The sequence below is a fragment of the Cnephaeus nilssonii genome (genome assembly GCF_951640355.1).
Source record: "Cnephaeus nilssonii genome assembly, chromosome: 15".
In the NCBI taxonomy this organism is placed as follows: Eukaryota; Metazoa; Chordata; class Mammalia; order Chiroptera; family Vespertilionidae; genus Cnephaeus; species Cnephaeus nilssonii.
Genome location: NC_137086.1, coordinates 12,603,175 through 12,628,474, shown reverse-complemented (window position 1 = coordinate 12,628,474; position 25,300 = coordinate 12,603,175). Strand labels below are relative to the sequence as shown.

General features: G+C 46.1%; 1 protein-coding gene across 1 annotated transcript in view; it reads right to left on the bottom strand.

Moving 5' to 3' along the window:
• Positions 1-25,300, bottom strand: part of BABAM2 (BRISC and BRCA1 A complex member 2) — a 343,534-nt gene that overhangs the window by 30,102 nt on the left and 288,132 nt on the right. Inside the window, exon 11 of the mRNA XM_079792681.1 lies at positions 70-223. Within this exon, the coding sequence (XP_079648807.1) occupies positions 70-223 (154 nt within the window). The remainder of the gene's footprint in view (positions 1-69; positions 224-25,300) is intronic.

Sequence of the window (25,300 nt, the reverse complement as noted above, 5' to 3'; positions counted from 1 at the left end):
AACAGCTTGCCAATCCCTGAACTAGATAGCATGTTCTCACCTGTGGGAAATAACAATGGATTCACTTACTTTGCTCTTTTGGCCATTTCATTTCCATCCCATCTGGGGCTGTATGGATAATTTTTTTGGGCCTGGGAATAAAGCTGTCCACTATTGGTAAAGTGGTAGACGGACTGAAATGTGAGAGTCGGCTGGTCTCGAGGGAAAAACAGGGGCAGGTCAACTGCAAACACAGAAAAAAGGAAAAGAAAGTTAGAGTTAAGTGCATCTTAATACAATTTTTTGTATAAATATGAATGTTGGATACAAGACTCTATTTAAACCATACATACTGGTTGAGGCTTAGGTAAAAGTGTGGAGAGAGGGACCAAGAAATACAAGATGCCTTTCCTGCCTTCAAGGAGTTTACAATCCAGGTAGAGAGGCAAATCACACGGAAATGAAACTTGAACCAATCTGAGGCATGGTGTGTAGGTGCTGAAGGAACGCCATCTGAACTCTCTTGTGGCTCTGCTGTGCCCAGTATTCTTTGGAGTTGGTTGTATACTTATTTTAAGTCTCTGTAATACCATAAACTCTTCACAGGTTGGCAGTGTCTTCCTCACCTACAATCTGATGGGGTGGAGGGTGTCCTTTGATAATGAATTCAGAAAGGGGATCATTAAGAGGGCAGACGATAATCTTTCTGTCTTATAGGATACTAGAGGCCCAGTGCATGAAATTCATGCACAGGTAGCGTCTCTAGGCCTGGCCAGCCATCAGGGCCAATAGGGGGCCTTCTGGCTGCTGGCCGGAGCCTCCCTTCATTCAGTGCCACCCCCTCGTGGTCAGTGCACATCATAGCAAGCGATCGAAATCCTGGTCTCCAGGTCGAACTCCCGTGGGGACAATTTGCATATTAGGCTTTTATATATATAGATGGCAACTGGAACCCCAGAAAGAATAAAGTTATCCCTTTATTTCCAGTCAAGCAGGATACTCAGCAGCTCCAAGCTTTTCTGTCTGCTTTACTACATGCATCCCCTAAACTGTGGGAACTCCTGAATGGAATGCAACAGGAGCAGATCTGAGTGCCATGTGTATCTACTGCTGCAGTGCACAATGAGTCTAATCTTTGCTGTTAGCATCATCTGTTCAATTGGGGTTCTGTAATTCCCTTTTTAAAAAGAAAATGACACTGTTTTTAGTTGAGGCAAACCATCATTAAAAACACAGATTGTTTCAATAGCACAGTCCTCCAGGTATGTAATATGTATTTGTGTGAATGTTATCCACTTCCAGGACAAAGAACAGGCACATTAATGTATCAAAAATAACAACAAGAAAAATGTGTACTTTACAGAGTACTTCTACATACTTTATCTAACTTGAAAGCTATAACTCCGAGAAGCAGACGCTGTTTTTGCCGCCTGCCTTTAACAGATGAATAAACTTGAGCCTCCAACAGGTTTACTAACTCGCTCATGCCATAGCTGGGCAGGGGCAGGACTCAGAGCTCATCTCATGATTTAAACCCGAAGCTCCTTCCAGGGGCCCCCGTTGCCTTCTGCTCTCACGGATGTTGGCATGACCTGCTCACCACATGCTCACTATGTCACAATTACCACTCAGTAAGCTCAAGTGTTTGCTGTGAGGATACACAAGGTTCATCTTTTTTGGTGACGTAAGACAAATATGTGAATAAAAGAAACCCCACATACTCTATTGTTATGCCAGCTTAGGGTGACATTTGACTTGGACTAGGTCCTCTTAGGACCCACTATGATTTCTTAAAGAAAAAATTAGGTTTGCAAGAAACTTAAAACACACACACACACACACACACACACACACACACACTCACACACACAAAACAAGAAATACAAGAAGAGGCCCAGTGGGTAGGCCTCTTAGCGCCCGGAGTGGACCTGCCTCTGACTCAGGCTGTGGGGCTTTCTGCCTCTGAATCACACCACAACCAAAGAAGGGTGGCGAGAGTCTGCATGTCCACTCTTTAGTCACATTTCCCACCTCAGTGCAGTCTCAATGTCTATTTGTGCCAATGCAGAGATTTAGTAACATATAGGAACAATACCAAATATGAAAAACAGACTGATTCAAATTATAAATAATTCGATCCAGAAAGCCCCTTTGAGTCCCTTATATTACAAAGCATGATCAGTAACATCTTCAGTCATTTTGAGTAAAAACTGCTTTCTAAAATAAGTTAATGTCTTTCCTGATTACTCATTTTATTTCTTCAGATTAATTTTAGAAACAATGCCTATTCATGTGTACTTACATTATGTTTACATTATGGATAAGTTTCCAAATATAAAACAAGATTCAGATTAACCCTGAAAACAATCACCAATAGCATGGTTGAAAAGTACATGTTGTAAGCTCCCATTCAAAAAAGCCACAGTTTTAAATAATGGAATTCAATGGCAATAACTGACTAATTTAAAGCAAACACTGTCACCATTCAGTATCAAAGTAATATAGATAATACCATAGGCTTCATGATTCTCAAGCAATCAGTTTTTCTGGACTATGAAATGCATCATAATTTTTGTTCCTGTTTTTTGTGTTGTTGAAAATGAATTGCTGATATTCTGATATGCTGAAAAATGATTTTCCCACCTAGTTCGGAACCATCTACTCTGTTCCCCTAAATGCCCATTTAGCATCAGAAATAATTCAAAATGTGAATGCAAATGTATTTACTTAGGTAAGTGTGTTGTTCTGATTTTTTTTAAAAATTGCTATCCAGCTACTAGTATACGCTGATAAGGTACCATGATCCCACAAAAGCATTGGTTACAGGATTATTTCTCCATGGGGATTTTTTTTTTTTTCTGAAAAAGTATAGTTGAAGCCAATATGAAAATCTGAACACAAGGGCTAGACTTTTAGGAGGCAGGAATGGTCAGAGTATTCCAGAGAGAAAATCAGTAATCCACATACTAATTCACATAGGAGAAAATTAGAAAAATATCTGGCGTGACCTGGCTAAGTTGTAACCTGCTTGTATAAGTCAGCAGTCAATCAAGGACTGGCTTCTTTAAAAATGTCTCGGCATATGAAGGAGTTAATGAAAATATTTATGAGAAATACTTTGCATTCTTCTTGTAAGAATGATTTGAATGGTACAAATTAGTCAGAACTAAAGAAAAACAAAACCTGTTTTCCTTATCCGCAATGCTCCTGTCTCTTACCATTTGCCTATAGGCTACCTCATGACTTTCTGATGCGCAGTAAATAGTGACTCTAGGCCAGTGGTTCCCAAAGTGGGGCACACGCCCCACAGAGAGGCAATTCGAGAATGAGTTATTAACAGTGAATTTTTTTGCATTTCTTATGATTCTAGGGGCCTCATATACAGTATATATGTTGTGACATATTTATACATTTCAGTACTCTATTATGTTTTGAAACTTTATTTGCTATTTTTTCATATCACTTCATATTATTTTTAACAATTTCTTAGTGATTTATTCTCAGTACTTCAACTGTCCTTTTGTTCTTTAATTTTTCTCTTTCATGGACGCCACATTCTTTGGAAGCTTGTTTAGACCAAGTTAATGGCCTTTAAGGCTTCCTCCACGTGAACAGGAGCTCACTTTTGCAATAATAAGAACTACATGTCACAGGGGAGGCATCAGGATTTTAGAGATGCTTAGGTGCGGCACGGCCAACAAGAGGCTGGGAACCACTGCTCTCAGCCTTCACTCACAGACTGGCTCTGAAGGAACGCCCAGCTTCTAAGGAGCTTGAGCACAGAGTTGCAGCTTTATCAAAGTTAAACACTCTAACCATTTGCTTCCTCAGCACCCACCCCCACCCACTGGCTCATGTCTGATTCCCGGAGTAGAATCATTCCGTTTGGGTCAGTTACTCATGTCAGGGTTATTTTGACAACTGCTTTCTATTTCCTTCTTCCTGTACACAGAGACTGGGTTTTGGTCAGCTCTCTGTCCACAGAAGGGATGGTCCTCACTTGCTCAGTATAATCTCAGTAACCATTTTCAAAGCATTACTTTCTTCAAGAGCCTGTTGAAACAAGTCATACCCAAACACTCTAACTCTGCACAGCCTGGAGGTCACAGGGCTCCTTCCCGGACGGGACACCTGGCAGAGGGCAGGAGCAATTAACTCTGCACCAGCTGACAGCGCTGCATGGCAGGCCGCTGGACCGCCCGGAGCCCGGGAGCGCCCCGAGCCACCAGCCGGCCGAGCTGCACTGAGAGGGAGCTGAGCGCAGAGCTGCCTCTCAGCCACGCTGCGTTCAGATGGACAGACGGACGCAGCCTCATCTTCTCTATAAACAAGCTTACCTGCCCCAGAGACTCCTCCTCTCACCACCAGAGGACTTCACCGAAGCCGTGTGCAGGTGCACAAGGCTCTCCAGAAACCTCACTTCTCCGAAGCCTCAACAATGGAAACGACCCTGAACAACCAAAAGAAACCAGACTCTGCGTGTCTGATCCACAGGACAGCTGTCAGGTACCCAGAACATTTCAGACGTACTCCTAACAAGTTTGAGGATATGATTTTTCCAGAAAAAAATCTCCGTATGGCAAGATGAGGGCAAGGCACGTGAATAGTGAGTAGTGATAACTAGCGGCCTGAGGAAGGAGAGAGAATCTATAATAATAAAAGGGTAATATGCTAATTAGATCGGACATCTTTCTGGACAAAGCAGGGTCTGGAGGGAAGCCAGCCCGGGTCCCCGGTGCCAGAGGGAAGCCGGTGCCGGCCGCCAGGGGAAGGAAGGCCTACTCTTGCACAAATTTCGTGCATCGGGCCTCTGGTAATAAATAAAAGCAGACTTGGGAAATCAAAAAGGACCCAGTCTGGGGCCACTTAGTGTAGGAATAAAAAGCTCAATGATCCGTCCAGTTACGGCCACACAGTAAGTGATGTTCACCCCCGTCCTGGAAACCATGGCACACACTCCTGGGTGCCCAACCACAGCCACTTGCCATCGTTCTTTAGGCAGCTCCCCGCACCGCCTACCCCCACTCCAAAGGCCAGATAGCTGGCTATCCACTCTCTCTACCTTCCCAGGAGCCAGGCAGGCAACGGTGACTCAGTCCCACTGACGGGACTGAGGGGAAGTCGGCTGGGGGTCTTCTGAGAAATATTTTCCTCTCTGATTAAAGACACGCGTAAGGAGAAGCCCTCATCCCGCCCTGGCCTTAGATCTTAGCATGTAAGATCCTGAGCCCGGGACTGCACACCCATCTCGTGACCATGAAGGGAAAGTCAGCCGATGCCACTGAGGCACCGAACTCATCACCCTCGGAACTGCCAGCGCTGGGGGTTTTCCTGTGAGGCAATTACAAGTCCTAACTGTTTAAACCTCTTGGAATCGGGTCTTCTCAGACTTTCAGTCAAAGGCATCTCAGGAAATGTTATTTCTTGCAGCTCCTGTTTAAGAAGGCAGGATAATTGTATAATCTATTTCAGAAATATTTCCACCAAGCATGGTTAAAAAACACTCAGGGCACATAAATAGGAAAGTTTTAGCTGTCTGGAAAATTCAGTTATGTGGGACAGTTCAATCCTTGAAAATGCCAAACAAATGAGGGGTTAACCATAATTGCTTCCCTGGGAGTCACATCATCACATATTTTCATCATTATTCACCAGTCAGCCATTATTTCATGTCTCCAACCCTTCACAATGTACATTCCCATGCGTCCTCCTGTGCTCTTGGTTAGGAGGGAGGACACTCATGGATTCGCTTTATGGTGGTTATGGATGGTTATGCTCCCATCTCTAGGCCTCGGATTCCTCGAAGCCTCGCAGGAGGCAGTTTTAGCCCCAGGGGCTTGCTGTAAACCACCCCCTCCTGTGTCTTCCCAAGCAGTGTGAACAGCTCATTTCAGGCTACCCGTCCTGGGCACACAACCATTAGGGAAGTCGGCCACCTGCTTACTAACCACCCAGTCCTTCTAACTACACACTAACCCTTCGAGACACATGGGGTCCAACATAGAAAGTTAAAGGCCACCACGTATCCCAAGTACTCGTCTACAAGAAATATGAAGTTTTCAGTTCAGAAGGAGCCCTAGTCAAGGCACCAAACATCTCCTTTTACCAACACCACTGCCTTTCGTTACGGTGACTGGAGACTAAATATTAACCAGGTTTTGTTAAACTGGTTTCAAATTTTCACTATCTTTTGTGTGATTTAATTGTGTAAACAGGTTACCTTTGGGGTTTTACTATCATCAAACTGAAGCCTGGAGTTTCTTGAATTTTGCTGTCAATTCTAATGTGGGAGGAGACAGCACAGTATAGTGGGAAAAGGCACAGCCTTCGGAGTCAGATAAAAAGGGTTCAAATCCCAGCACCACCGTCTATGAATCTTGGTTTTCTCATCTGCAACATGAGGGTGAGAATTCTTATCTGGTAGTGTTGTTGAAAGGACTGAACAAAAACTGAGCAGGTACTAAATAGATATGCGTCCCATTTTCTTTAGTTTCTTTTCTTAATTGGCTTTATAAGTGAAATTTCAGATACATGAAATTTCTGAAAATGAGAGCACAAGCTTTCATGGTACTTAAATTTTAACTATTTTGATGGAAATCTTTCTAAAATTGGAACATACCTGCACATCTCAGTAAATATTCTGGAAAAAAGCTAGTCTTCTCGATGATGGAGAATACATCACCCAGTGTTAAGGGAGACCTAGCCTGCCCTTCCACAAATGTCCCCTAAGAGCCGCACTCCCACGCTGTCCACTGCTGAGAGCTGATGTACCTTTAGTGTGGAACACTGAGGCCCCAGGGCTCACGGGGAGAGACAGGCTGTTTGTACCGACCACACACGTTCTCTACTTTATTTCTGTTTTCTGTTTCCACCCAGCTTCTTCTTCCTTTGCCACTTCTCACCAAGGCCAACTCTGTCTCAATATCCTCTCTTTTCCTGCCTCTTCTCTTTCCTTTTGTCTGTCACTGACGTGACTCAGCTCCTGCAGTCAGGGACGCTGACTGTCCATCTAGACCAGAGCCTGGCACGGAGCAGGTGCTGCGCCAACGTGAAGAGATGCAGTGTGAGCTCCCGGCTGTTGTCCTCAGTCCAGTGACCAACCCCTCCTCCTCCTCCCCCTCCCCCTCCTCCATCTCCTTTTCCCCCTCCTCTTCCTTTGGTTGTTGTTTGCTGTTTCCTTCCAGGTTTACAGCTGTCCCAGATAGTTGAAATTATAGGAAACCAGCCCCTGCTTGTATTTTGTTTAGCAATTGCTTTTGAGGTACTTTATAGACACAAATTAATCATTCCAACACCCAGTGAGCCATTCACATAAAAATGCAGGAAGAGCCTGCGATGAAAGGCAAGCCACCGAGGTGGCCCAGGGAGAGCAGGTGTCTCTCCCTGCCACACAAACAGACTGGATCAGCTAGGCTTCTCCTCCCATGCGATCAGAGGTTCTCAACGGAGGTGAGCTCAGCATCGCCATGGAATGAACGTGCAGACGCCTGGGCCCACCTCAGACCTCTGACCTCTGCAAATGCACCTTAAGAGACTCAGATATGCCTCTCAGGCAGGACTTGCTGTGACGACTGTGAGCTCCTAGGGTAGGGACCATAAATTAGTTACTTTAGTATGTCTAGTATTTATACAGCACAGGGCACAAGACACATGAGAAATACTCAATAAATGCTTATTGAACTAAATAAAGGAGAAGTTAAGGGAAATACAAACGAAAACCTTAATGAGATTCAATTTCATATCCATTAGATTGACAAACATTTAAAAACTCAATAATACTCACGTTGTCAAGGCTGTAGAGTGTGTGTGTGTATATATATTTTTCAAATAAATATTACTTTTAAAAATGAGAGCAGTTATAAAACTAAGAGGGTCAGGGAAGCTGAATGGTCTTCATGAAAAAAAAAATACATACACTAAAGTTGTGAAAAAAATGAAACACAGAGAATAAAAAGGTGGATGAAACCTGGAATATAGTTGCCTAAAAGATGTATGCTTTCTCCTGAGAATACTCAGTTTGGCAAAATCAGCTGGTCAGATGGGTCCCTCCTGTCTGTCCCTTCTTTTCCTCCCAAATTTACCAACTGGAAGAGAGAGTGCCAAGAAGAAGGAAGGTGGACATGCCCTTGAGCTCATGGGCTGGACGAGGAAACCTGAAATGGCGAGCAAGGGATTCCAGTCCAGCCGTTAATGTGACGGATCAAGTGAGTACATGGGGTCCATGCAAAGGGGGGACCCTGCTTGAGGAAAGCTCTGCAGAGGAGATGGGCTCTGAGTGGGTTCCAGAAGGTTAAAAGCTGAATGAGAACCGGAGTCTGGGGAATAGTCCATGAAGAGGGAAGAAGTCAATAGACTTTGATACTGTGTAAACGTAATTTTCTACTTTTCACTTGGCTCTTTTGTTATCATATATATTCAATTCAGAAAAGCCACACCTGCCTATTTTACAATTCCCCCCCCCCGCCCCCGCCCACTCCCTCTCCTTGCACACGAGGAGAGCAATGGTGGCACAGAGGAGGCAGAAGCCGATGCTGCCCTGGGAAGCTCACGGCCAAGCTGCTCTCCTGCCTGGAGGGCCCTTTCCCTGACTGGTTTCTCTCATCAAGACTCCGTTTGTACCAGGAAATGCCTCTGTCCCAGAACTCAGCTCGCTTCCAACTCCTACTCCCAAACACGGCTCGGGCGGGTCCTCAGGATCAAAGCAGGTACTAGAGGCCGAGCCAGGACCACAGGAACCCTTCCTCGCCCCAGCTTCTCTGTCTGCATCCTACCGTTCATCGTCCCCTCCCACGTTCAGTGAGCATATTCCTCGTAGCAGGCCCCATGCTAGAGCTGAGGACCCACATCCTAGAGGCGGATGCGTGTGGCTCTCTGCACTTCCCGCCTTGCGATGGGCTGTGTCCCCTGGGGGTGCGTCCGGTCTGGATCCTGGCATTTCCTCGGGCCTGGCTCCTTGCTCTGTCCCTGCAACCTGCCCTTGTTTCTGTGACCTGGTCCCAGCCCCACCTTCTTCCAGGAAGGCCCTCTTGCCTGCTCTGTCACTCAGGGATTTCCCCGTCCTCCGTGTCCACATAATCCAGTCCTGGCTGGACGGCTAACAAGAGTACTTGTCGATACTATATTCGCACCTGTGTTCCACTGGATGGGACACACAGCAGGCGGCCATGTGTGTAGTGATGACTGGCACAGACCGTCCAAGTGAGGACGTGCTGACTGCACTAGGCATGTGAAAAAGGAGACAGGCTTTGGGAGATGCAGAAAGGAACATAGCAGGAGAGAACACCATAAATAGCATTTAGTAGTGTTTCAACTTCCATCTTTAACATAATTTAGTCACAGTAAATAAATTCCTCGCCTGGAGGGATTAAAAAAGAAATCTGGCTAAATTAGGGAATAATTTTATTAAAAGAATCCTTAAATAAGTTAAAATATATTCAAATGCAAAAATTTTTGGCACTTATAACTGGGCCAAGTCTTTAAAGAGTCATACGCTTTTAATTTAACAAATCCATGGACAGTGTACCAAATGCAGATGGTTAGAAGAAAGGGACAAGTTTAAAATCATTAAGTAGGGGACTGGCGCTGGTCCGTTTGAATTCGTCTTGAGAAACTAGAACATCCTGCCAGGTACAAATGTGCAATTATTGTGACTCCTCCGAAGTGAAGGATGACTAAGGTGGCTTTCGGAAGGAAAAAAGTCTGTAACTCATCTGGTTGTTGTTGTTTTCAAGGAGCTGGTGATGAGCTTTATGTCTTAGAGAAAACAGCAACAAATATGCAACTCGACAAGCATTCGTGGCGCTACGAGCGGCTCCAGGGAAGCGAGCCGACAGCCCTGTGCTCCTCCTCACGGAGCAGCATGAGCTTGGCCTTCCCTCCTTTGACGGGAGAGGATGGCGAGGTTGTAACAGAGCCAGTACCCACAGGGGCACGGGGTGGAAAGACAATCCGCCCAAGGGCTCCCAGGAGGCTCACTGGACCAGCAGGGTCTTGAACAACTAGGATTTTGACAGGCGGTTAAGTGGAGGGTTATGGCTGGGAAGGGAGGGAGGAAGGTAAGGGGATTCCGGACAGAGGAAAGTCATTGACAACCACAAGAGAAAAGAGTGAGGACTGCGAGTGACCAGGGTGGAGGGGACACAGGCCACGGGGTTGGGATGCTGGTGCAGGGGGGCTCTGGATAAGGAGGCCAAACTGTGGGGAGTTGTGAACACAAAGCAAAGGAGCACGGACATCTCTAGGTGAGCGGTGTTACCCTTGAACGCTTCTAGGGGAAACATCCCATCCCAGCCACTCTGGCGGGCAGACATGTTCCTACAATTTAAATATCCTCTAAATTCTCTAGAATGGAGGATGTTTGGAAAGTGTGATGCACAAATCAAAATTAAGTTATTTATTATTAAAGGAGAGCAGTCACTTCTCAGTGTGGAAACTGATCCCTCCTACAAAACATCTCCAACAGCTCCCACTTCCTATGTGGACCAGCCGTACAGAAGGGCCTGGGATTTGGCTTTGGGCGTAAGATTGGGGTGGGGCATCGTTTAAGCCTAACCTCGGGCAGTGTTTGGAAACCTCACCCCTCCAGGGTGACAGGACAGGGCTAGGAGCCCTGGTCACCATGTCATTCCCCTGTGCAGAAACCTTCATTTTTTATTTGTGGATGATACTTTCCAAGCATTCTTCATTCCAGGTTTATACTGCTCTGGGGTATTAACATTAAAGGGAACTCTCTGACCCACTAGATTAGGAGGTATGAGGTATTTTCCTTGGGAACATTCAAAGATAAGCACTCCATGCTCTGGTTGCTTTGGGTTAAGTTCTGTCAGGAGAGGCGGACAGGAAGTAGCTGGTCTGGTGACGCTGGATGTTTGAGTGGAGATGCGTGCTCCGGAGGTGGCAACCCAGGATCTATTGAACAGCTGCTAACTTTTGTGATTAACTGACCTCTCTGAGCCTCTTTTCTTATCCATAAAGTAGAAAAACTCTAGCCTCCAGGTTGAAAATAAAGCATGGAACACAGTGTCTGGCGCATAGCAAGTGCCTGATAGACACAGTAAAGGCCTATGGGAATGTGTGAGCAGGATGGTGCTGTGGAAATAACCTGATCTGTGGATTTGACGGATCTGGGCTTGAGTCCCACTCTGCCAGTTACTACCTGGGTGACCTCAGGCTACTTACTGAACTCTCCGAGTCTGGGTTTTCTCACCTTTAAAATGGGATAATTCCTACCTTGCGAGGCTATTGAGTGGTTCACATGATATAATGAATATCTGTACAACACTTGGCACATAGCAGACATCCATAAGGATACCTATTATTATCCGATTTTCTCTTAGAAGCAATTAAACACATAAACCTGAGGCTATATTATTTCTTCTCCCAACCTGACTTCCAGCTCAGAAAATACAGGCCATAGTTAGAAAGTAACTATGTTCTTTCAATTAAGCTTCCAACTTAGTTTCACCCACTTTAGAATTTGAGGGCAATTCAAGAGTCCTTAGGAACTCTCCACTTTTAATTCTACAATCGTCTTCCCTTTAAAAAAAAAATCACAGCTCTGGAGAATCCAAGGTCAAACGAGGTTTTGCAGCAAAAGTTGACCACAGACCAGAAAGCATGTGAACAGAGGAACCTGATGAAAACTTGGTTAGCTATTTTCTTTTGTGCTTGTGTACCGCGATATTCTCCCCATTCTCACACGTGTCTCCTTTAGGGCAAAGGCTTTACTTTTTTTCTTGCTAAACTACTTATTTGTGAATGATTTTGTTCTTTGAAACAAGAAGACCAGAAATGTTATCAATCTTTGTATATCTAAAGATGACCTGGTTGGTAGGTGAACTATCCAAGTTTCTGTCTGGTTATTACTGCTTGTTTGGCCAGCTCCTTGGTCATTATTTCTTCTATGAGCATCGGCGGGAGACACGGTCGGGAAATGGACATTAATTCATGGTCTTCTTTGATAGCAATTTCAATTCGAAATTTTATTTGACATGAAGGTAGGATTGCTCTCTAAAATGATGTTTTTAAATGGTCATATTCTTGTATTAAAGTAACTGGAATTAAAGAGCATAAACTGTGTAAACAGAAGGTGATCATGTTGAGGCAAGCCCTTGACTTAAATGAGCTGCTGGATTTGCACATCCAAATTCAAAGGAATAAGACCATGTTCAAGCAAAGGTACTGGGTCCGTGTTACCCAACAAAGCATGTTCACAGCCAAAACTGAGGATCTGTTCTGGGAAGCTCCAAAACTATTTTTCTTTTGGTTGTTTTTGATAGAACTCTTTCTAAAGTGAACTTGCTACTTACTTCTAAATGACTCAAAGTCAAAATGACGAATATTAATTTAGAGTGGGCCACACAGTCATGGCACCGGTGAGGCCCGCCAGCCCTGCACTGGCCGGCATCTGTGGCCTGTAGTTTCCGGGTCACCCTCACCCCCAGCTCCCAGCCCAGGCTGTTGGGTCGGCACGCCTGTGTACTGCAGACCTGCTCGGGACTTGTGCACCAAACTTATTAGAAAGTGTTTGGGTCAGGCCTGGAGGGCTCCACACAGACTCTGTGACCCCCTCCTTCATCAACTCCCTCCCTTTTGGCTAAGTTTTGACAGGTGTGCTTACAGGGCAGGGCTGGGCTGGGATGAGCTGCACATAGGGGGGATATTTCCTTAAAAATCTCCATGTCTGGTCACAACGGAGGGCACTCCTAAGCCACAGTTCAGAAAGGGCCTTGGGGATCGTGTACCACTCGGTAATGAGCAGCCTGTGGCACGAGGTGAGCTGCCTGGCAGCGCAGAGAGAGCCCCAGGTCCTGGCCCCAGCCAGTGAGGACACGGCGCCCGCCGCCGTCACCCAGCAAGTCTCCCTGCAGCAGCAGCCACCGCAGCCACCACCGCTGCCGTCACAGAGTGGCTGTGGTTCTTCATCCACCCAAATCTGAAAAAGCTCCGACTACAGACAACAGCGAGGATGGATTTTTGGCTTTGTGCTTCATTCTAATAAATCATGTTTTTAAATGCTAAGAAAAAGAAAGAAAATTAACATTTATCAACACCCACAAGGTGCTGGGTGCTTTCTGCAACCTGAGTCTCTCTCACCCCTTTCTATTAGGGAACATGCCTTCCCGGGGCAAGCCCGACACCATCCTTGCAGCCCTGAAGGAGATGGGGCCAGGATCAGCCCTGCCCACTTGGGGCCGGAGCCCGTGTGCTTTTCACGCAGGGGCTACAATTTAGATGACGGCTTGTTTCTGATCTTCTGGAAGGAGCTCTGCTCAGGGGCATTTTGGCTCGTCTACCACCTGAGCCAGGGTTGCTACGGGCAGGCAGTTCTCTGCCATTGATGAAGAAAGTGCACAAAAGTCTGAGACGGTCACGTACAGTCCTAATCGACGGGGAGGAGGCCTGTAATGTTTGTCTTTCAGATCTTAAAAGTTACACTCAAGGGTACAATGATCCCAGACTTTTAAGAATTTTTATTTTTGATGTTTCAATTTCCTTGTTTTCTTACTTTTGATTTGGAAAGTATTTTATGGCCATATCTATGGGGCTTTAATGGCATCTGACACTGTTGCTCACTCCTGCTCTTCTCCCATGGTTTCCATAACACTGTATTGATCTGCTGCTTCCTTTTCTTTTAAAATGTTTACTGTCTTCTTTCCTCCATCTGATTAACAGCCTCTCTCCTCAAAGCTCAGTTGAGGGACTTATTAACCCAGAAGGCTTGGCCCTCAGCTTTCCTCCTGTAGAAAGTCCCATCTATCAATACCCTGCAATGACTCCAAATGCTCCATAGCCTCCCTGACTACCCACCTGGCTTCAGCCTGATCATTCCAGAGGCCTGGTGACTGTCATTCACATAAGTTTATGGCTTAAAAATGTTCTCACATATATTGTTTCACCTGTAATTTTCTAGGTGGGCATGTCACCCCATTTACAGGTAAGAACACTGAAACTCAAGGTGAGGAAGCGGCTCATTTAGACTTACAGTTGTATGACAGAGCTGGGCCTACACACTGCCCAGCCTAACCACCTTAGTTCTACCCCTTGTCCTAATCCACAGGGCTAACCCAGGTCTCCCGGGTCAAGGAGAGTGCTGAAACGCTGGGCAGCTCCGGGGAGGCCGCTCTAGCTTTCCTTCCACAGAAGGTGTGGCACAGACCATCAATCTCTGGGGAAAAAGGCCAAGACTTGAATGCCGAAGTCCAAGTTCACATACAGAGTGCATTCAAGGGCAGATGAAAAAAATCAGATTAGGAATTAAAAGGAGAAGGAAGTTCCAAAGGGCTTTAAAATAAAGTACCTAAACCAGGTCACACCTCCGCAGAGCCTGCTGTGGACTCGGCACTGAACCCCTTCTCATTCAGCCTGCACGCGCTCTCCCACCAAACAGCAGTTCTCCCTGCTCCACCTCGTGCATGACCTGCCAATACTCTCTGTGACGAAAACCTTTGTTTCTATAAGCTTCAAAAGTTCACTTCAGGTAGATTATTAATTGGTTCCATGGAAAAACAGGTTTGACTCTTTAAATGTTCAACTTGCTAAGTCATCACTCAACCTTAGGTCAAGGAGAGGTGTGGGAACCCCAGGTCTAGAGAAAGGTTTTACCAAGTGGGTCCCCTATTTTATATGCATACATACACGTGTGTGTGTGTGTGTGTGTGTGTGTGTGTATTTGGTTTAAGGAGCAGAGAAGACAGACTTATACAAAAAGAGAAGAGAGAGCTGGTTGTCTGAAACTCAAAGGTGGCCATGAGCATTCCTGACCAGGGACTCTTGGCAGTGAGAGTGAAGGCATCTTCCAGCATTGCACAGAATGGCCTCTGGGGTTTTACCTATTGAAAATCAGTTATGATTTGGTAGGAGAGTAGGGCCAAATGCATTATTAGAAGTCAAGTGAGAAAAGAGTACATGAGTTGTAGATTTGTTCTCTGAGCTGCCCTACCTGCACGAACCCCGTGCTAAGGGTTGGGGATTTTGAGATGAAGCAAAATGAACTCTGCCCTAAGGGCTCATCATTGGGGAGGGTCAGTGATCTGAATAATCACAATACAGCATGAAAAGTACAAAAGCAGGAGGTGCACTGGATGGACTGGGGTTCAGAGGAGAGCCTGACTGGCTGCCGTGCAGGCTTTGTTTCCTTTTCCTTTGCTTCATGATGTGCCCTCTTTCTTAGCACACTAGAACAAGTAGACAGTAAGACCCAGGCCTTGCTCTGCGCTGCACTGTCCTGAGACTCCTGGCTGACTAAGCCTTGGCCCAGGGGCAGCTCCACTCTGCCTCCCACGCTGCCTGTGCACCTGGTGGTAGCATTCAAAGCGCCCACTCCACGGTGTCCACAGTGGCTCCAGTGGCTCCGGGGGCCACTCAGGGAAGCCCGTCGGTGACACTGGCTGAGGGTTCGCTCTCTTCCATGGTTTGCTCATGAGGGGCTGAACTCGGTGGCCAGGGAACACTGTGGTTGGACCGACCGTGAGAGTCACAGGGGCCCCAGGACAGAGCAGGTGACAGGCCACTGGGCCGGCTCTGAGGAGCAGGTGTTTCTATGTCAAGGCCTCAGGCTGTGGGGTTGTAAATTGTGAGGAGAAGGACCAGTTTTGTTTTGTTTTGATTTCCAATCTGCCATTGACTTATAAAATAAAACTGAATGACTGAAACCCCCGTTATGTGCTTAGCTGCCCTAGCAACATCCAATTGCTATAACATTTCTAAATGTTCACTCTGAATTTCTGTGTGTCTCTTCACAGTCAGGCTAACAGGCAACGCTCTGCAGCCCACAGACTGAGGGGCACTGAAGAAAAGCTATGGTCAGAGTAGCCACGAGATGTGCCTGGAGCTGGGATAGTCCAGGCCTCTGGAGTCGCTCTCCCAGACCACGGGCACTTGTTGGGGAGCTGCGGGGCAATCTGACCGCCAGGCTCACTGTGCTTTCTGAGGCTCCGTCAGAGTCCCAGGCAGTAACAAGCTTCCCATCAGGGCTCTCTGTACAGCTGGGCTGCCTTCTTACCCACTGCCTCTGTGCAGACCCTTAGAGACCTCTTTCCTCACCCACCTCCTTCCTCCCTAATCAGTCTCTCATGTCAGTGAGGCTCATCTTCCATCTCTACACACATCTGTCCTCCTGACTCTTCCCAATGCCCTCCGTCACTAGGGATCCTCTCAGGACAAACACCCAGTATCCGCCCCACCCCCCCCACCCGACTGCCTCTGCTCCTATTCCAGCAGCCGCCTTCCCCCTTCTCCTTAGAATGCCACCTCCTTGTCTCAGGTGAAACCCGGCTTTTTCTCTGGGCCAGCCCCCTGAGTAGAAGCCACTTATTTCCCCAGACCTGCCTACACCTTCAGACTTGCCCTGCAAAGGAAGTATATCATTGAAGCTCAGACCATTTGGCTAGGTCACCTCTGTTGGTCATTTCTGCTGACATCTATTCAGTCTCCTGGTTACACACTAACGTTCTTGAGAACATCCACACCTGCTTCAAGTCTTCGTCTCCATCCTGACTTCTGTAATTACCTGGGGTAACTTGGGCATTTACAAGGCAACCCATCCAGCACCCACTTCCCTGTGGCCACACCCTGAACCTTCTCATCATCTACCCATGCCCCAGCTGGAAAATAGTGACTCCTAAAATCCTCCTCTCTGACAATTTTAAAATTCATTCATTCAGAGACATTTTTGAGTGCTGACTATACTCCAGGCACTGTCAGGTGCTGGTAACGGGGAGATAAATTAAACAATTGAAATTTTGTCCACTCTGATGACTATTCCAAAACTTCCCATCTCTTTACAATTCCTAATCCCATCATGACACCTTCACTCAGGAAACAATCCTGCTTCTAACTTCTTAGGGAAAATGGGCGCTCAAGGACAAATATCTCTGTTTCCTGGCCCTCCCTCCCCACACCTCTTATCAATCTCTGTCTGCATCCTCTCTTCCTGTCTCAGAGGAGGCAGAGTTCCTCTTGTTAAAACTTCCTCCTTGACCTGCAGCCCAGCTTCCATACTCTTAAGCCTCCTCCAGGATTTGCTCTCTCCATGATGTCCCTCTCTTTTCCCTCTAAATTTCGTCCCCCTCCCCGACTGGTTCCTTCTCGCCATGCTGGAGAACCTCTTATCCCCCAAAGTACCCCTCTGGACCACCCCTCTATTAGCCACCACTCATTCACTTTTCCTTCAATCCCCCAACTCTTGAAAGAAGATTGGCTCAGCTTCTTCTCTGTCAATCAATGTGTCACCCATGAACACCTGGCTCCCACCCGAATGCAGGGATGTTTCTTTCACTCCTCCAACACGCACACAATGACCATTAATTACCAACACAAATGCCTTTCCTTTTCGCTTCCCTTCCCACTCCTGCCTTCCGGTGCCCCTCTCTCCTGGTTCTCATCTTACCGCTGCTGCTTATTAGCCGCCCTCCAGGACCAGCTGTTGCCCTCCCTGGAGTTGTTTCCAGGGCTCTCACGTTACAGGCAAGTCCTGTGCTGTGCCACCAGCCCCACGCTATGTGCTGTGTGGATCACAATCTGCATCAATCAGGATGGTTCTTCTAAGCTCAGTCTCACATTTCTGGCCACTTACTGAATACCTCCACCAGCTTATCACATAAACTCCTCAAACTCAGTATGTTCAAGCTCATTATCTTTTCCCCAATTCCGGTCCCCTTCTTAAATTTCTGATCTCTACTCACCCGTCCCAGTAATCTGCGATTCCCCCCTCACCCCCGGCCCCTCATCTGAGTAGGCACGAAGGCCTGCTGATTCCATCTTCTCAGGATTTCTAGAATCTGTCACACCCCCTCCCCCACTGTTTTAGCACATTGTATTATTTTTCCTGGACCAATCAGTTACCCCAAATGGTTTTCCTACTCCTGCCTTCTTCCTACGTGAATCCATCCTCGGCTCTGCCATCAGATGTGTAACATAAGGGAGATAATGTCACCGCCCTGTTTAAAATCTTCCCACGGCTTCCCATCAGTACGAGGATATACTTTAAACTCCCTACATACAAGACTCTTTATAACTGGGCACATTTCTTCCCTGCCTCATCTCCTAGTACTCCCTTAGCTCATGTATCCTAAAGATTCAATTTTATGAATTATTCCCAGTCTTCTGAATTGCACCACATCAGTTCATGAGCACATGGTTCTCTCTGCCTGGGACATCCTTTCCTAGTTATCTACACAGCACATTTCTATTTGCACTTAAAGACCCAGCTCTAAGACATTTCTATAAACCCCACAGAAGCTGATCTAACTCACCTGTGTTACACATCTGTATATAGCATTTCTCACACAGCAGCCATATTAATGTACCTGCATATCTGCTCCTCCCCGCCTCCCACCCCCCACCCCCGGACTCTTTAGAGCAGGGACCGTTTCTGTGAGCACAGGGCCTATCTCAGGGCTCAGTCCGCCAGGTGACTTGTCTACACAGGCTATTCTCTCTGACAGCAGAACCAAGTGCTTAGCCTCTGCGGGTCCTGACCTTCTCTGCAACGGTGCCAGACATGGCAGAAAGAAAATAGTAACAGGTAAATGCCAGTCCCAGAAGTGGTTAAAAGTGACTGACGATGGGCAGGCATGGGGCCGAGTACTTTTGCTTTTCATATTTCTTTCAGGGATATTTGCCTTTGTAACCAAGTTCATGTCTCCTTGATAGAAACAATAAATCTAAAATTCCTGGTTGGTTATGAGTAATCTATTGACATGTCTTCAAACTGCGAAGGACCATTTTCAGTATATTTGAAAGGACAGGTCATGTTCTGCGAGCTTAACTGAACGGGCTGCATGGTCAGCGTGTGTCCACGACAAGGGACGAGCCGAGCATGAGGCTGCACCTCCAGGCCACATGGCCAGCAGAGCTGCGCCTGACCACAAAGTGAGTATCTTATCAATGTATGCACATTAAACACATTCTTTTAAAACATGAGAATATGTTTTACAAAAATATTACTTTATTTCTTCTAATCTCTGACATGGGCACAGTGTGGAGGGAAGCAGATTTGAAAACTAGAATTTTAATATGTCAGGCTGAAGATTTTCATACTTACACACACACACACACACACACACACACACACACACACACACACACACACACACCAGGTTAAAGAAAGTGGGCCCCTGAATGTTGGACATCTTAGCGCCGAAAGGGTGAGGCTGAGCTGTTCACTGCGGACAGCTGGGCACCAGGGCCGAAGACCCACACATGAGAAGGGGCGCTGTGATATGCAGCAGCAGACTGACTGGGCACAGTAGCCAGCATGGGTCACAAACAGATCCGTCCAGAGGTCAGAGATGAAGATAACTTCACCCTGGCTAAAATAATCTGATGGCTGCGTGGTACAAAGGCATATTTTGCTCTGGTACATAATTTCCTCAGGACTTGACTACAAAAGTGTATCAGAATTGAATTCTAGTGCTCGTTCTAATGGGAGCTGAGTCACCGGTACCTCAGTGCTGTGTCTGCAATTTAAAGTGGGTGACTCACGCCCGTAAAATTCTGAGAGAAAGTACCAACAGACCCGCTGCTTAGTCATCTTTCGCATGGATGCTGGGTTCATGAGCTCTGTCAACTATAATGAGCCACCTAGCCTTTTGCCATCTCTTTATTCTTTTCTAAACAGTACAAATTACAGCTCTAAAAATAACTTCATCTACGCAAGTGAGTCACCTCGGCCTGACAAGCTTCCACAAGCTACCCTGCTCTACTGTGATATTTACCTGTGACGGTACAAATCTCAGTCATATTAGCCCCATTTTTTAAAAATCAAAATTTGGAAAACTTGGGGAAGGAAGGAGGGTTTCATCAGATGTTTTCATGAAACTATGGTTTACTCCTAACCTTCGACATGGGCGGAGGTTTGGAGTGGGGATGAGGGAAGAAATCCTTTGAAAGCTATCTTGGAGAGCTTAAGAAAACTAGAATTGCAATATCTCAGGTTAAAAATTAATTAAAAAAAACTCTGCACTTTTCTTTGGTTAGGGCTGCTTATTGGCTGTTGAAAGAGAAATATCGATAATCTTATTTACATTAAAATCCTGAACTGTGAGGTTATCACATTTTTGACAAAAGACCCAGCCATGCCAACAAAAGGCACATGTATTAAACGTTGAACTTGACTCTCCAATAGCTGATCCCCTCACCACACCCTGGATTCTCTAGCCACACACCCAAGCTCTGAACTCCACCTGTTTGCTGGGTAGCGGTCAGCCCTCGGGCCTCCTGCCTTTCTGGGCCTGGAGTGCCAGCTCTCTCTCACCAGCCTCACCCAGGCCCATCCCAGTTGGGCAATCTGTACAATGAATTCATGGGGAGGCAGCGCAGGTTACCCGCAAGGAGCTTACACCTTCATACATTAGGCGGCGACACTGGAATACCAAAGCTCTTTAATCTACACTCTGGCTGAAGCCAGAGAAAAATGAGTTTCTCATCAGTGTCTGTTCGGAAAATTACCAATGCCTCTAGCCTAGGACATTGCCACTGCTGTTCAGGCTTCTCCTTAAGAGATCAGACCGCTTGGCCTGATAGGATGGCCACGTGAGCTGTCTTTCCCAGGGCACGGGGTGCTAAAGAACAGAAAGATGAAATCACTGGTCCATTTGAAAATTCCCCAGGAAGTGGCTTGCAAGGCCACTGCCTGGCTCCAGCGAGGGGAAAGGCTGAATCCCTGACATCCCTCCTGACTCTGGTTCACCTAGCTCATCCCAAGGAGGCCCACGGAGCTCCTGAGCCCCGTTCTTCCCCTGGAGAGCAGCCGTCCCGCTGTGGCGCTTAAGGCAGCAGGTCGGGGCTGGTTGCTTTTGCTGGGTCCTCAGGAATTCAGCCTCAGCCCCAAGACCCCACCTCGGCCTGTGTACTGCCTGCATTCCACCCCACCTGTGGGCTCTGCCACACTCCGGCTCCTCTAGGGCACAGTGCCCCATCTCCATTTCATTCCTACACGTTTGATGTTACTTCACCTTTCCAGGCCTCTCTTTTCTCATTTGCAAAATGGGGAGAATCGCCATCTTCCTCTCAAGTTGACTGTGAAAAGATACCCTTTCAATTGAAGTGCTTTCTAGACTGCTAGTGTGCTATGACCCGCCCCAACACGTGGTTGGTGAACCCCTGCTGTGTGCCTAATTCTATCATAATTGAAAATATCACATTAATCAGAATAATCAAGCAAATACACAAAGCAAGTAAAGAAGCATCCGAGACAATATAGGTTAAAGTCTCAGAATTACGTTAGCAAGGATTATGAGATGCGGGTGATCAGATTAGAGAGAAAACTGGAGACAAGTTTTAAATGGTGAGAAAGGAAGGTCAAGGAGAGGAGCAAGGATGGCAACCAGGAGGCCAAGGCCGAGTGAGAGAGCAGGCCTCCGGGTAAGGTGACTTGCTGAGAGAGACCGTGGGCGCTCCCACGCAGTAAAGAAACAAAATGAAAAGTGGGGCTCCTACGTCAGTACTGTGGTGGCGGGCACAGGGGGAGTAGATAAACCAGTTGGCCAACGGACTATTCCTGGGGTGACAGATATATACAAAGTGGGGTGACCACCTTACATTTCTACAGCACAGCATGGTTTCCAGTGTGCTGTCCTGTGAGTGAATCCTCAGAAACGCCTGTGCAGTAGGCAGGGTAAGTAAGCATCGTTCCCATTTCACAGATGAGAAGTCTCGGGCCAGTGTGTGATGATGCTGGGAGCCTGACCCAGGCTTTCTGACTTTGAGGTGAGTGTTTTTCCTCCTGTCTGAGTAGTTCTCAAGACTAGCTGCACAGCAGACTTACCTATGACGCTGTTTTAAAAATATGTGAGTTCAGCAACCACCCCCACCCCCCGTTCTGTTGCAGTCATGGAGTGAGGGGAGCAGGCGGGCGGGTGTTCAGGCGCCAGACCTTTCCAGGCATTGAGGGGTCTGGTGCAGGCTGCAGGCACCATATACTGTGCACGGGGGCCAGAGAGACAGAGGGGCTCAGAGAAGGAGAGGGCTAGCACTCCAAGGTCGAGCCTCCTTCACATGTTCAGTCCAGGGAATCTGGTAAAACCGGTCTCCTAGCCTGGGATGTCCTGTCAGCTCCAGGTGCCTGGATTCACTCCTCTCCTATCTGTTTTATCTTCACCAGCCAGAGTGAAAAAAGTCCGCAGCATTCCAGACTGGCTGAGAGCAGCGGCTGAGAAGACACGTTCCTGTGACGAGGGGTTCCATTCCCAGCCCGGAGCGGGAACTGGTGCTGCGGGGCCCTCGGGGTCTCCCATCTGCACAGCTCTCAGCCACTTCAGCCTGTGGCCCCTTCACACGGCGCCTCTGTGCAGCCTTCCCAGCTTCCTCAGAATCGTCTTCGGTTCCACAAACTCTGGAAGTCCCTGTCCCACTGTGGGCTCTCTTAGTGTCAGACTTTCCTTAGACAATGAGTAACTGGAGGGCAGGCACCACCTCACATGGCCTGTGCTTCTGACCTGGGAGAGGCTCAGAAACTGCTTCCTCTGTGTGGTGTCCACTGAATTTGGACCACACGCAATAAGCCTCGGCCCAGTTTCCAGCTTCTGCTACCCCGACAGCCCCCTGGCACACACGTTGACTTCTACCAAACCACAGCTCCATCTGACTGTTCTAACAAACATTCGATTTGGGCCAAGCTGGCCTTCCCTTCTCTTTGAGTCTTTGCTGAAGCAATAGGTTGGCCCTTTTCTTGTATGGGGTTCATCTTCCACTCTCTTTCCCTCCCCAAAGCTACAAGTTTTAAAAGGTTTAGCCTTAATGACCGTTTCCCCAGGAGACATCCACATTACTAAACCAAGCTGACACAATTCTAAACCAAGCAAAAAAAACTTGATACTTCATTTAGCTGGTACAACTTTCGCCTGGGTAGGGACCTGATTTTTACCAGGCTTTTTGAATTGCATTTCTGAACATAGTTTAATCATGGACCTCCATTGCGGCTTCTGTGAATAGTAAACAGTAGACTCTGTCTCCTGTTTATCATACCTCCTTACCCCGCCTTCAAAGTAGAATCTTAAACCTCTTGGATGCTTTCTCAAAAGAATTCTCCCAACTGTGTAGCAGCTAACATACCTCTCCCTCCTCCCCGCCTCTTAGCATGTGTTTGTATCCATCATACCTGGCCTCTCTCTCCACACATGTTGACTATGAATGCCCCAACAGCAGGAACCACCTCTATGTGCCCAGAACGAGATGAGTGATCATCTGAAATTGTTACACGTTACTTATTAGCATAAATGGCATAAGCTAGGTGTAATTATCAAGCTTGAGCACATAGTTGTGGAATTTAAAAACCTATTTTAAACCTACCATTTTCAAGCTGATAGGCAGAGTCTTCCAATATTATTACATCATCCAGTGAAGCTGCATGCCTGGCCCTTTGATCTGGGGTGACACATGCTTTCTGTGTTTATCTGAAATCCTTTCTGGTACCATGGGATTGCCTCAGTTTCTATATGTAAATGGAATACTTGCTGTAAAGGGCAGACATTTACCATACTACCCAAAGTGGTCCATGGCTTCAATGCAATTCCCATTAAAATCCCAATAGAATTCTTTACAGACATTTTTTAATTCTAAAATTCATATGAAAAAAAAAATAAATAAAAATAAATAAAATTCATATTAAAAAAAAAAGACACTGAATAACCAAAGTAATCTTGAGCCAAGAAGAACAGAGCTGGAGCAATCTAGTCAGTATGATACCGGCATAAACGGACATATAGACCAATGAAACAGAAGAGAGCCCATAAATACATCCATGCATTTACGGACAACTGGTCTTTGACAAAGTTACCAAGGACACACAGTGGAAAAGGGATTGTTTCTTCAATAAATGGTGCTGGGAAAAGTGGATATCCAAATGCAGGAGAATAAAATCGGACCCTTATCTCACACCATATACACAATTCAACTAAAAACACATTGAAGACTTGTAGGTGAGGCTGTAAAACTACTAAAAGAAAGCATTAAAAAAGCTTTTTGGTCTAGGCCAGTGGTCGGCAAACTGCAGCTCGTGAGCCACATGCGGCTCTTTGGCCCCTTGAGTTTTTAGCAAAGGCCAGCTTAGGAGTACCCTAATTAAGTTAATAACAATGTACCTACCTATATAGTTTAAGTTTAAAAATTTGGCTCTCAAAAGAAATTTCAATCATTGTACTGTTGATATTTGGCTCTGTTGACTAATGAGTTTGCCGACCACTGGTCTAGGCAATAACATTTTTGAATATGACACCAAAAGCACAGGTAAAAAAAGCAAAAATAGACATGGGCAATCAACAGAATGAAAAGGCAACCTATGAAATGGGAGAAATATCTGCAAACCATATATCTGATAAGGCCTTAATATCCTAAAGAACTCACACAACAATCAATAGCTAAAAACCAAATAACCCAATTAAAAAACGGCCAACGACTTGAACAGACATTTTTCCAAAGAAATACAAATGGCCAACAGGTACGTAAAAAGGTACGCAACATTGCTAAGCATCAGGGAAATCCAAATAGAAACTACAATGAGATATGATCTCACACCAATTAAGATGAATATCATCAAAAAGACAAGACATAATAATAAGTGCTGGCAAGGATGTGGAGAAAAGGGAACCCTCATGCATTGTTGGTGGGAATGTAAATTGGTACAGCTACTATGGAAAACAGTATGGCGGTACCTCAAAAAATTAAAAATAGAACTACCATATGACCCAGCAATCTCACTTCTGGGCATTTATCAGAAGGAAATGAAATCAGTATCTTGAAGAGATAGCTGCACTCCCGTGTTCATTGCAGCCTTATTCACAATAGCTAAGATATGGGAACAATCTAAGTGTCCGTCAGTGGATGAATGAATCCGGAAAATGTGGTATGTATGTACAAAGGAATATTTATTCCATCTTTAAATAGAAGGAAATCCTGCCATTTGTGATAAGATGGATGAACATGGAGGACATTTTGCTAAGTGAAATAAGCCAGCCACAGAAATACAAATACTGCATAATCTTACTTATATATGGAATTTAAAACAGTCAAACTCATAGAGGCAGAGAGGAGAATGGTTGCCAGGGTCTGGGGAGGGGGAAGTTAGCAAAGAGCACAAAGTTTTGATTATGCAAGATGAATAGGTCTGGAGATGTAATAGACAACATGGTGACTATAGTCAACAAGACTGTACTGTATACTTGACATCTGCTAAGAGGTAGATTTTAAAAATATATATATATATATTTTTTTTAAATTTCTTTTTTTAATTGATTTCAGAGAGGAAGGGAGAGGGAGAGAGAGATAGAAACAGCAATTATGAGAATCATTGATTGGTTGTCTCCTGCACACCCCCTACTGG